General features: G+C 46.6%; 1 protein-coding gene across 1 annotated transcript; it reads right to left on the bottom strand.

The window, feature by feature from the left end:
• Positions 1-1122: 1122 nt before the first annotated feature.
• On the bottom strand, positions 1123-3521 carry LOC144130073 (uncharacterized). The gene is made up of 2 exons (XM_077664097.1): positions 2948-3521; positions 1123-2698 (listed from the first exon to the last, which is right to left on the bottom strand). Exons 1-2 carry the CDS (start codon positions 3271-3273, stop codon positions 2089-2091), a joined length of 936 nt encoding a protein of 311 aa, XP_077520223.1. The 5' UTR covers positions 3274-3521; the 3' UTR covers positions 1123-2088.
• Positions 3522-13376: the final 9855 nt, after the last annotated feature.

Below are 13376 nucleotides of genomic sequence, written 5' to 3'. Positions count from 1 at the left end.
TTAAGGTGCTAGTTGTTTACCTCCGCATTTTTTTTTAATTTAGTAGTCCTCGCTGCGTAAAGTGACAGCACCCAACTTGAAAAAACAACAGAATCAAGCGTTTACTTGCACGACCGTGTGTCGAATTGTTTCATGAGTGGCTTTTATCATGGTGCCACGGTCCTTCTCTCCTTAAACATTGTACTCTCGTAGCAATTCTGAAAACTTCATGAACAATAACCAACTTTTCCAGGGAGCTGAGGAAGAAAACAACGGGGCAAGGAGCAGTAGCATAGAAAATTTATTGGGAATTACACCAATTCCTAGGCACACTTCCTGCTAATGACTCTAGCCTGGCGGAAGAGACTGTCTGTCGCCAGGAAGCCACAGCTGAGGAGGTAAGAAAAAGAGCTGCATGTACAGAGTCTCTGAACTGCCGCCACACCTTCATGGTTTTCAGTCAGTACTACACCTTCATGGTTTTCAGTCAGTACTGTTGTGACACAAAATGTTTTATTTTTGTTCGCCAAGAAAGGCATGTACCATGGAGTGTACCGTTCTGAAGCCGCACCTTTCTTTACCAGCTCTCATATGATGATGACACTAGGTGAATATATGTTTATCACAGTATGCAACATAGCTTGTATATTATTGTCTGTCTTGGCTTGTGATTGTGATTGAACACTGACTATAGCCCTTGCCATGGAGATTCTAAAGCCACACCTATATGATGTGTCAATCTATTTTGATTCAAGCTCTTGATTACTTTGTCTTTGCATACCAACATTTGATATGTATTACTGTTTCAGCTTTTCCACAGCATGGTGCACGGGCAAGACGAAAGCCCTGTATATTCAGGTCCTACAGACTATGTGGATGAGACATCCAGCGGCCCATCGCCCCTGCAGCTTTCCACCCCTGGTAGCCCTGACCCAATTTCAGAAGCAACTGTTTCTACGGGACCACAAACACCAGCAGAGAAGCAGTTGATGGCTAAGCAGCGGTCCCCGTGCATTCGCCCAAAAAGGCCACAAAGGGACATCTTACTGAGCCAGCTCATCTAAGAGCAGCGGAAGCTGCGTATTGCATTCGAAAATTCGAAGCAAAAAGAAGTTGAGCTCGGGGAAAGGGCACTGAAGATGCAAGAAGAAGCTGCCGAGCGGGAAAAGAAGGCTGATGACAGGGAAGAGCGCATGATTTCATTATTAGAAAAGTGCTTCCATAAATAAAATTAGCAATTACTGGCGCTTTGGTTGTTTATGTTGCATGGTGCTTTCAGTGATGGTAAGAAGTCACATGACGAAAGCAGCTTAACATTCAACACATGCCAAAATATTGCATGTAGCAGCTGAACACACAGGCTCCATTTTTGTAGCTTGCCGGAATTTCATTGCACATGTGATGGCTAGCTTTGCATTTGGAGTTTGTACACACGTGCTCATGGATATGCACACCAAGATTTATACAAAAACTCTTAACATAAAATACTACAAGGCACCTTATGAGAAAAAATGGAAAAAAAGCTAGGGAAGAGCTAAGGGAGCAGCTTAACATTCAACACATGCCAAATTATTGCATGTAGCAGCTGAACACACAGGCTCCATTTTTGTAGCTTGCCGGAATTTCATTGCACATGTGATGGCTAGCTTTGCATTTGGAGTTTGTACACACGTGCTCATGGATATGCACACCAAGATTTATACAAAAACTCTTAACATAAAATACTACAAGGCACCTTATGAGAAAAAATGGAAAAAAAGCTCAAAATGGGCTAATAAAGCATAAACAATAGGGACACAAAGCAACTAGTGAATACTTTGTATCACTTGAAGTATGAACATGGCTACAGACTGTGCCACAACAGTGATCAACGCGTCATTGAAACGAGGATTAAACTGCTGAACCATGCGCACCACTTGTAACAGCAAGCACATATACACCATTTGTAACAAAGAAAAAGCAGCTGCAGTGTTGAATGTGCTATAAAAAATTAAGACCTGCCACTAGAAGCTGCAGTTGTACATATTTTGAAGCACAGCTGCAAGTTCGGAGCTTGGACCATTTGTTCACAGCATGTGCAATCTTTTCCTGCTGCAAGCTAAACACTCCTCAGATTCCTGCTCTGCGGGATGCTCTGCAGAGGCTTTCTTTTTTAGAGAAATAAGTGGCAAGGGCTGCCCTGACTTCATTTCCATGGCTGCTGGCTTCAGTTGTGTTATGCACAAGTTGTGCATACAAGAAATCAAACTCGTGCACTTCCTGCACCCACTGCTGTTCTATGGGGTCATTTAGAGCCTCGCAGATGTTGTGCAGAACACATGCTGCTTTGATGGCTCGCTTTGCGGTTGGAAGCTTGCACTCCATACGCTTCATGACGAATCTGAAGCGAGCCTTCAGTCGTCCAAAGGCATTCTCAACTATTCTTCTTGTCTTTGACAAACTGTAATTGAATTGTGCTTCTTTCGAGCCTGAAAGAGCATTCGCAAACGGCTTGAGAAGATTTGAAGTTAAAGGGAAAGCTTGGTCGCAAAGCACCACCGGTGGCACAGCTACTCCCTCGATGACGGACACAGGTGACTGGAAGTAGTCACTCTTGATGTGTTTGGAGAGCTGTGACCGCCCGTACACAAAAGCATCGTGGCATCTTCCAGGGCTCCCCACATTCAGGTACCGGAAGCTGTACTTGTGGTCAACAATGGCCAAAAGAATGATGCTGTGCCTGCATGAAACAGAACAAATTGGACATTATTAGCACTTAACAATCACGAGAGGAATTTCGTAATTTTTCTCTGCACAAAAATACATGGCAATATTTCTGTCATCAACCAGGGTACCGTTAGCATTGCTCTAAGCTCACAGACCTTGAATTGAAGGCACAGAAGTCAGTACATAAAAAAAGCGGCAGAGAATTGCCTGGTTGCTTGATTAATGGCTTCAGATTTAACACACAAAAGATAAACACACTTACCACCCTTTATAATTGTAGTAATCAGCTGCATGCTCTTGTGGTGGTGAGATGGGAATGTGACATCCATCCATGGCGCCGAGAGCCTGGGGGAAGCCGCTGAACGCATAGAATTCACGGATGTGATTGGGCATTTCTTGCCGGCTGACCATGTTAAGCCACTCCCCTCCCAACACATCAATGACTGCGGCAAAAAACTCCTTGGTGATGAGATTCACTGTTGACCGTCCCACACCAAATAGATGGGCGATGGTCTGGTCCTCAGTGCTGGAACGCAGCCGGTAGAGTCCTATCGCTACGCGTTTTTCAACCGGAATGGCTTCCCGCATATTTGTCGTAGCGCGTTCCAGGACACAGCTCAGCGCGTCAACAATATAGCGGAACGTGTCAAAAGTGACGCGAAGCGACTGTCGAAAATGCAGTTCACCCAAGTGCGGCAAAGTTTCTTCAAACCATCTTTCGCTCCTCTGGAATGTCCATCGCTCTCGAGGCACCGCTGGCAAACTTTCAGCAATAGCTGCACTTATCGCGAAGGCATTGGCGATAAGTCGATCCTCAAGGTCAGCGCTCACTGCTTCTTGATGGCATATGGCTACCCTCAGCTGCGCTAATCTGCCTTTGTATAGGGCCAGCCTGCTGCGTCTTTGTGCTCGCAAGCATAGACTCGCAGCGATCGCATTCCGCTGCCGCGAATCCATTGCACAAAGCGACGTAGTGACGTCCGCCATTTGTCTGCCGCCGCTGGCTGAACTTTGGCTTGGCTTGGACTCCTGGTGGATAGCAGTGATCAACGCGTTATTGAAACGAGGATTAAAATTTTGAAATCTGTTTCCATTCGCAAAACAATACTTTTCGAAACATATTGAACCATAGATCGAAATGTTTTTATGCTGCACTTTTTCTCCATCGCAATCGCCATCATTTGCAAATGGCATTACTTTTGGCCGTGTAGCAGCACGCAGAATAAATGACATTAAGTCGAACAAATGTCATTCGATGGGAATGACATTAGATTTGCCGTGTGGCAGGGGTATTATACGGGAAACAGGATGCAGTGATACACAGTGTACCATATCTCTCCAGCGCCGTATCTTTTCGCTGTCATACCAACTAGCCCAAAGTGCCCCCTTAGTGAACTCCAGGATTTTGACTCGTGAGTAGAATCCGAATTGAAGTTTATAAAAAAAGAATAAACAATCACGGACGCCGAAAGCAGGGATATCGGATGCTTGGAGAAGGATTTTTTGTGGGCGAACGCAATGGAAAGCGTCCATAATGCTTGTATCAGCAACCATTTGGGGAGTTGCAAGATGCCGTCTTAGTTCTGTAATTGCTGTCGCCAGTCTTTCCGGCGGATCAGTGAACCAGCTCTTTTATCGGCGGAATGCTATGTACAGTTTTCAGAAACGCGTCGAACTCCTCATCACCACGAAAATAGTCTAGCGTCATATTTCACGAAAACTAACGCTTCTATATTTTTTTTCCCGAGGATTGTTACCGACTGCAATGCTCTCCCTGAGAGTGTGATGTCCGTTGGTGACTTTCTGAACGCCCTTCATGACTTATCTTATATCCTGCAGATGCATCTTCTTCAATTTCATTGTAGCGCGAGCTACACTATATACGCTACACAGTCGAGCATTTCGCCGTGAGCCTGTAAGGTCGATAGTGCACATGCGCGAAACCAGAGAGGAGTAGCACGTGCGTGGCGCATGGCTTCATTTTCCTTCACTTACGGCGCGGTTGGGTAGTCCATCGAGATGTGTGAGACAGGCGAGACATGTGTAAGTTCCGTTCCTTAAAACCAATTTCCATTTCGCTTTCGTTCCCTTACGGGGATGGTTCGGGTATTGGTCTCCACGGCAGGTGTCGCATGGATCACACCTGCCGTTCCATTTAACGCATCAAAGTTCACCAGCGTTTTATGAAAATTTGGCTTTGGGGGAAATGAAATGGCGCAGTATCTGTCTCACATATCGGCGGACACCTGAACCGCGCCGTAAGGGATGGGATAAAAAAGGGAGTGAAAGAAGAAAGGAAAAAAGAGGTGCCGTAGTGGAGGTCTCCGGAATAATTTCGACACCTGGGAATCTTTAACGTCCATTGACATCGCACAGCACAGGGGCGCCTTTGCGTTTCGCCTCCATCCAAACGCAGCCACCTTGGTCGTGTTCGAACCCGGGAACTCCGGATCAGTAGCCGAACGCTTTAACCACTGAATCACCGTGGCTTAACCCACTTTCGTTACCTGCGCACCGTGACCTCTGCGAGACATGTGTAATTTTCTTTCCTTACAACCAAATTCCATTTCATTTTCCTACCCTTATGGCCGCGGTTCCGCTGTCGGTCTGCACGGGGTATCAATACTGTGTAGGCAGCGTTGAGACAACTGCGTGTTACTTTGCCGATCATCGGGAACTTTTATCTCTGTCAAAACGATTGAATAAATAAACAATGTGTTTCACCGAATACTTCTTTCATGCTTAACATTTTCGTCACAACATCAAGCTCGACACCATGCGTAACCAGAGGGAATTGCAGCTCTCGCTAACTATATCCTGAAAACTAAACATTTTGACAGATTTGCCTGTATGGTTTGGTTTGAAAACTTCTAATAAACTGTACATCTCCAACCAAAAATTTTAACTTTAACCCAACGTTTCGAAGCCGACTCGGCTCCTTCATCAGGGGTGACTGAGGGCAGTATCTAGCGTCTTTTAAGTATGGAGGGGGGGGGGGGTGAAAAGAACGACAGCTGTGTCGCGCAAGACGCGGGGGAGGGGGAGGGATTTTAGGCTGTTAGTCACGCTAGCGCACTGCAGAAAGGTGGTGAATGGTGACTTTTTTTCTTTGAGTTGAAGAGCGAAGTCCGTGGGCATATACTGGGGGCAGGTTTCCTTTTGTGCGGTTGATGCTGTTCGGGGTGGTTTGGATATTCCAGGGTTCCAGGAGCCTTCTGTGGTAATTTGTTTTGGTTCTGAGGACGCGGGTTTCTTCGAAGTTGATTCTATGGTCGGAGTCCTCGGAATGTTCGGCTACTGCATTGCGCTCTCTTGCGAATTTGTGGACGTCGTTTTTATGTTGCCGAATTCTTTCTTTGAAATTTTTCGTTTCGCCGATGTAGCTTGCGTCGCAGTCGGCGCATGGAATTTTGTAGACAATGCCTTGGGCTCTTTTTCTCCGCGGCCGGTCTTTGGGAAAAGGAAGCCAAAGCGCAACAGTGTTTGTGGGCTTGTGCGCAACCTGGCGACCTCCCGGGGAAAGCGGGTCTCTAGAACCCATACAAAGACATCTATCGATTTGTGTGTGACGGCTGGAGACAACAGCACCGTGTGCTGTCTGTTGTGGATGCTGCACAGGACATGATGTGCACCAATGCGCTCAATGACATGTCAGTGCCGAACGTCCGAAAAAGGGTAGCCGATTTGATTGCATCCTGCGAGCAGTATTCTTGGAACAGTCTCCACGAACTGAAAATGTTCATGGCCCAACGACACCTCCCATGGCCTGCTACATCTCCCAGGCACCTGTTAGAGGTTTCGCTCGATTTCTCAGGAAAGTGGAACCTCCTCTTATGAATCCTAGTGACTTCATACCTGGCACCTTACCGCAGCGGGACGGGACAGCCCTTGCTCAAGATTGGAAACAGCGCCACGTTCCGAGCCTGGACAGCTTTGATGCGTGCGATGAGCGGCCAAGGAAAAGAGACCCCACTGTCACTACGCTACCGGAAGTACATCAGAAGTGTGCTGGGTCTCTTCGGAGTTTCGGAGTCACGAGGAGAAGAACTCGCCGCTGCTATCCAGGAGATGGATCTGCTGACACTGGATGTGTTAGGGCCCGCGATGTTCGATCCAGAACAGAAGATCCTGCGTATGTCAATTCACTACATGACTGCAACTGCGGCACCTCACATCCCAACCGGCCGCTGGTTGCCCCTTCTCAACGAGTACTTCACCTGGGCGCCGCTCTTTTCTGCTAACAATGAAGTGCAGTTGGAGAACCCCGGGTTCTCTGGGCTGTTGCTTACCTCCGGGTGCGTAAGGCTGAGACTCGGAAGGCTCTTACCCTCAGCCTAGGCTTTCGTGTGGTTACCGAACTAGGTTGGATGGCAGACAAATAAATTGCGAATGGCACACTTCAGCGCATCGATCATCCCTGGTCAGCGCACACACGCCGCTGCATTTTTGAAGTAGAAATCAGCACAAGCGTGGCTTTGTCTATCCTCTTTCCCAGACATAAAGGCGTAGAGACTTGTTCAGAATGTTCCAGACATCCTGGTTAGTGATGTAATGCGGAGCAGCAATATACCGTTGAGATATGCGGGTACCTGTTATGCTGTGCAGCAGATTGGACAGCCGTCGCCGTAGCTCAATTGGTAGAGCACCGGACGCGATATTCGGAGGTCGTGGGTTCGGACACCACCGGCGGCATGGTTGTTTTTTCTGCTGCTTTATAAGTAATTTCTAGCGCAAATCGATTGGCGCTACAAATTAAGAAAAATAGAAACATTCGCCTAACTACATTGGTTTCGGTGACAGTTGGCTTCCTTCATATAATATGTGTGTGTGTGTGTGTGTGTGTGTGTGTGTGTGTGTGTGTGTGTGTGTGTGTGTGTGTGTGTGTGTGTGTGTGTGTGTGTGTGTGTGTGTGTGTGTGTGTGTGTGTGTGTGTGTGTGTGTGTGTGTGTGTGTGTGTGTGTGTGTGTGTGTGTGTGTGTGTGTGTGTGTGTGTGTGTGTGTGTGTCAGAAGGCAACAGCCACAAAAACCAAGGAGCACAGGTTTTTTTGAATTTGTGTTGATCAGTGGAAATTATTTGTGAATATTTTATCGTCTAAAGGTAATTGATTAGAAAGAAACGTGGGATGGCCTAAAATAGGGCAACTCATTGGTTGTGACAGAGGTGGCTGAGTGTGGTTAGGCGTCCAACAAGCTTAATTTATGCAAGGGAGTAAGCACAAGAAAGAACAAAAACGTGGTATATCAAAAATAAAATACCCAGAAAAAGGGTAAATGGTCTGTACGAAAGCTTATGATGGTAGGCGTTTTGTTTCTCGGTGAAAATTTTGAATGGCAGACCAGTTCATGGTGCGGGAAGAGGTAGATGATGACCGCGACAGCGCGGGCACCACGGGCGGCATTCGGAACGTGGCGCGAGTAGGAGCACGAAGAAGAAGAATAAGAGTAGGAGCAGCAGCGGCGGTACCGGCGCTCGCAGAGGGCTCAGAGAGTTAGAAGGTGAGCTTCCGAGGCTACCCGGGCACATTCTGCGACCTCACATACGCGACAGCGAAGCCCAAGCGCACCGCCGTCCCGCTCGGGCTCAGCAACGTGGCCATTGCCAACGAGCTGCCAAGCGCCTCGCACAGCGCCCCCACTACCACCACCGCCGACTCGGACCAGGAGGCATTCTGGGGACTGAGGAACCTCGTATCCCGGCCGTGGTGACCTGGGTCCATCCGTCGCAAACTCCACGAGGTGGTCGTTTTGAACGAGATGGAGCAGCCGCTGCAGCCTGCGGCTCTGGAGGAGGCCCGCGGAGACGCTCCAGTGTCCGCGCCTGTACACGCACCAAGTGCGGAAGACCACCGACGCCAGCTACCAGCACACCAAGGTACGGGGGAGTCAGGACTGTCTCCCGCGCGGCGAACTGGAGGCTTGGAAACCGCATCAAAGTGGCCTTTCTGCTTGTAGTTCTCGTCTTTGCCGCTGCAGCACGCATCTGCATGACCACGACGCAGTGTATGCGGATCCACCGCGAGGACTTTTGGCGCACAAGCCCACTGCGGCACCGCGTTAAGAACGCAGATCTCCCGCTCCTCCCATGTTGTGACAGCACAGCTTGCAAAATGTACTGGTCTCAACTCAAATCCTCCGTCAATCGGTCACAGAACCCAAGTTCTTCAGCATTGAGAGCCAGTGTGGCGAGCGGCTGAAGACAGAGACGACTGAAGATATGTTGTTTACGAGCTTGCTTGCGTCTTCGTAAGACTTTCTACGAACCACAACACGGGAGAAACACAAGGACTGGCGCTACTTCCTTGTCAGTCCTTGTGTTTCTCCCGTGTTGTGGTTAGTCGAATGTTTTGCAGTCATCGTTCATCTGCATCACCATGCACCAACTAGGCCCAATAGAAGTGTTCGTAAGACTTGATTGCGCTGTTCACGCACAGCTGGACGGTGTCCGCACAGCACGGTAGCCTCTCCCGCTTTAGCCTTGTGATGACGTCGACCTGAAGATCACAGTCTTCCTGGCCTTCATCTTCGCTTCCTTCGTCGTCGTCGCTATCGTCTTCGGCAATACTGCGCTCCGCATTCTTTAAATGGACCACACTTTTCCATTCCTGTTGCCCAGTCGACGGCGCCTTGAATGCTTTCACGATGTTTGTAGCGTTGTCCGCCTTGACAAAACAAATGTGTTCTGGCGTTAGACCGTGCTTGTGTAGCAAGCTTTCAACATTATTTTCTGTGTCCTTTCCTATTAAAGAAAGTTTGGATAAAAATAACGCAATTATGAGTACAGCAAACAATTTAACAGAACGGTAATAATCTCATAACCAACATGTGTGAACATCTTCGAATGTCGCAAACGCCAGAACGTCCGACCTCAGTTCCCACGCTGAGTCTATGAAGTGCACCTTAATTCCTATGATAGATTCCTTAGAGAAGCTCGTCCACAAGTCCAAGGACAGGTGCAAGCAGCGGCACGCGACATGACGCAGCTCTAATCTCACCGCTGGCTTCACTGTGCTTTCGGCCTCTATTGTGTGACTAAACAAAATATTTAAAAGATCAAAGTTGAATTGACAATTTGTCCAGACTGCGAGCTAAAATAGAAATGGGCAGGAAATGCAAACCTTGCAAGGGAAGTTTTGCAAACGGAAAAAAATATTTCTGCATGAAGCCTGTATAAAATTCACACATGCCGACAAGTTATTGTCCTCCTGGACCCAAAATTGAAATGTGGCAGGAGCTTTTCGGTAAAGCTCCTAAAAGCAAGCCCTTACCCAACGCTGAGTGGCATCCCATCAACTGCTACAAGATCCAGCAGAAGTTTCTCAATATCTTTCTGCTCAGTGCTTTGTAGCGAAACCTTTGCGACAGCATCCTTAGTTTCCTTCAGAAATGCTTCCAGTGACGGCTGACCGAGGTGAGAATTGACGCGAAATTTATCCGGATGGACCTTCTGCAAAGCGGTCAAAATCAGTTATAAATTAGGATTACAGCGCAGATAACCAGGTTTTTATTTAAAGACGTCAGCGCGCATGCATAATAGCACAAGCAGTCGTAGAAAGCTATTATCACACAAGCAATAAAGAATGCACCTTACCTTCATGTGCCGGATGAAATTCTATTTGTCGTTTCCTTTACCTCGCAGTTCCTTGATGCTGTTGGTGCACTTCAGTATCACTGAGCTAGTGCCTTTCATATGACCGAGGTACTTAAAGTGTCCCCTTAAATCAGTATCCATTCTGTATCTTTTCATTGTCGATCCTGAGTCATAGTCTGATTTGCGCTTCTTGGAGGAACCTGGTGCTTCATCCCTTGTTTCGAACTTCGCTAAGCTCAACTGGCACGGAGCCAACGCGACGTATCAGCGCGGAGAGGAGGTTGTCATACACTCGGGCGGCGCCATCTTGCTACTCCCATAGTTGCCTGTACTGAAAATTAAGCGAATATTTTCAATATAGCTACATTAAATATAGACTTCTAAAAATTTAAACATCCAAGAAGATGTTTGAGCATTACACCAAACTCTTTTTGTTGTTTCAAAATTTGAAATATGCAAACGTGTACAAGAAAACTTGGGAAAGTTTCGTTTTCGTTTCGTCTGCTGCAGAAGCTATAGGTTACCTACGTATGCTAGTTTATTACTACTTACGGCGTAGACTGCAGGACAGAATTAAGATACGGCAGTTTCATACGCCCAATACGCTCTGCATTACACACCTCTCCACCCCATGTGTCTGCTCAAGGCACTCCCTTGCATAGTCCACTGAGAGCGGTCTCCCTCTTTTTCGACCGTGCGTTCTAGCCTCTCTTCGCACTTTGAACTCATTCACTCCCGCCGCTCGGTTCGCAGTCTTTCGCACGAACGTTGCTTTCACTGCTGGCGTTGGTTTTGGATGTCTGATTCTGTGCCAGGAAATTGCTGCACACGCAAGTCGTTTCCCGTGCGCACGTTGGCCGATCGTATCTCTTGCGCGTACGGCGGTCGATCGATCGCACACAAGAATCTGGACTCTGGACCCGTCGGCAGCGTTCAGAGCGACACCCGAAACTACCATAGAAGTCGGCCGGGCGAGTAAGTACGCCTTAGCTCAAAAGCATAAGAACACAGATAACAAACAAGATAATACAGAGAACAGAACCGTCCGCTTATACACGCTCGCCTGTCAGTTGCTCAGTAGATGCCGTATGCACGAAGCGCTGTGCTCCGCGCCTCGCGATCTACCGCTTTGTCTCGCTCGTGCACAGAGTTTCCGCAGAATGCCGCCATCGTGCTTTATGTGTGAGTGTTGTTGTTCTCTGAAAAATTCATAACGGCACTGTCACGTTTTTTTTAAAAGATTTTCCGCTGAAGTGATCAGCAAGGGCACAAAAACGTTGACCGCTTGACCATACAGTCCTTCCAGCAGTTCTGCCAACGGCATGAGCAGGGCTTGAATGAAGAACATTACAAACAGAGCCCAGCACATGTAATTGGAGTGATCAAGTTCGTTTTGAAGAAATATGTGACACTCAGACTGAGAGAGGAGGCTAGATGGATAACAGAGAAGGCAAGAGGGGCATATGTTAGAGCACTGCTTACAAAGCAAATCTTGTTTCAGCATCAATAACAACAATTTCCAATTGCACTAATCAATGTAACGACACATACATGAAGGGATCCAAAGTTATTGAACAGTCAGTGTATATGTCATAATGAGCCCCTTGATTATCTCCCTTTTTCTGCACCGCATCTTAACAATTATTTAGTGCAAAGCAAGGAATAAGGGAAACACGAAAAAACTAATAATAAATTTTTACAAGCCAAAGTCGCACTTGGGTTATGCAGCACGCTGCAGAAGAGGATTCTTCAATAATTTTAATACCTGGGGGTCTTACACACGCCGAAAATTTATTACAAAATACAGAGTACCAGCTGTTCCAACTAGCCACATTGCATATTCTCCTAAATACTCCTGATTTTACATTATCACAAGTTGGCGTTCAACAACTGTTGATACAAGCGACAGTAGTGCGGTAGCTTCACCAGTGCATTGTAGGAATGAACGTGACCAATGTGCATGTATATAAAGTAGTATCGCAGTGTAAAATTCAGGACTGCATTCCATTACCTTGCAAAGATCTCTTGTCGCGCCTTATGTCAGATAAATGGCAATGATGCATGACACGCAAGGTAAATATGTCTGTTGATTGTAGTAGAAGAAATAAGAATCCTTTTGTTGAAGTTCCTTAAAACACACCTTATATGTGTAATGCAACAACCCTTCACCAGTGCAATGTTCAGTGCAGAAAATGTTTCCGAAGCTAAGATCACTGAAGTGCTCAGCAGGTACTCAAACATTTATTCGCGTTAAAGAAATCTAAATGCAAAGCAGTTGCACATTTCAGCTTTTACACAGATGATCATGTGCATTTCTGAAGGTTCTATTTTTGGTTTTGTGGGGTTTAACATCCCAGACTGGCACAGACTATGAGGGATGCTATTCCTGAAGGGATCTGCACCAGATGCACAGTCCTGCTATAGATAACAAGTATGATGAAGAGTGACATCGAACATATATTCCGACATTGTTCATGCAAAATCACTGTATTGATACTATGTTGAACATGTGTTTTTTTCCCAAGTTTCCCCCAGTACTGCATCAAGGCTGCCCTATTAGGTGTTCAACAAATGAGAGCAGAGGTCTTGGTACTGTTTCTATTTTTTTTTAATGTGCATTCTTTGAGTGCGTGAAAAGATCTGCAAAGTATTGAATGCTATATTGTGTATGACTGAGACATTATTTACAAGCTATGATACTTTTGTCTAGTGTGTACAACAGTAACATCAGTGAATTTATGGCAGAAATAAAAATCTGCTGAAGCTAAATGACTGTCAACTATGAAACGAGCTGTAACTTTGCAGTGGCAGGTTGCTTAATAATCTCACATGCTTGTAATTGTCCAGATACACTGATTGTCAATTTCTTGTTTTACAGAATATGGCTTGAATTTTTAATATTTCCAAAGCTGTACGCAAGCAAACCGCATTCCAACATTTCTCTTTACTATCATCACCTTGCACAATACTCTGTTAGTGCTCTCCGAGTGCGACTTATCCCACATGTCTCTTGCATAAAGCTCTTCCATGTATGTTCGCTTTGGTGCTTCGTTGCAAGCAGATTAAACCTTTCGGAACGGAGTCTGTTGCAGATCTTCCGTT

This window comes from Amblyomma americanum, chromosome 4, assembly GCF_052857255.1.
Source record: "Amblyomma americanum isolate KBUSLIRL-KWMA chromosome 4, ASM5285725v1, whole genome shotgun sequence".
NCBI classification, from domain to species: domain Eukaryota; kingdom Metazoa; phylum Arthropoda; class Arachnida; order Ixodida; family Ixodidae; genus Amblyomma; species Amblyomma americanum.
Note: the sequence above shows the minus strand (reverse complement) of the source record. Positions and strands in the feature narration are given on the sequence as shown.

Excerpts from the sequence above, each read along its gene's own strand:
- LOC144130073 (XM_077664097.1), bottom strand. The coding sequence starts at position 3,273 with ATGCGGGAAGCCATTCCGGTTGAAAAACGCGTAGCGATAGGACTCTAC. Across the intron at positions 2,699-2,947 it reads TACTACAATTATAAAGGGTG|GCACAGCATCATTCTTTTGG; the intron begins GTAAGTGTGTTT and ends TGTTTCATGCAG.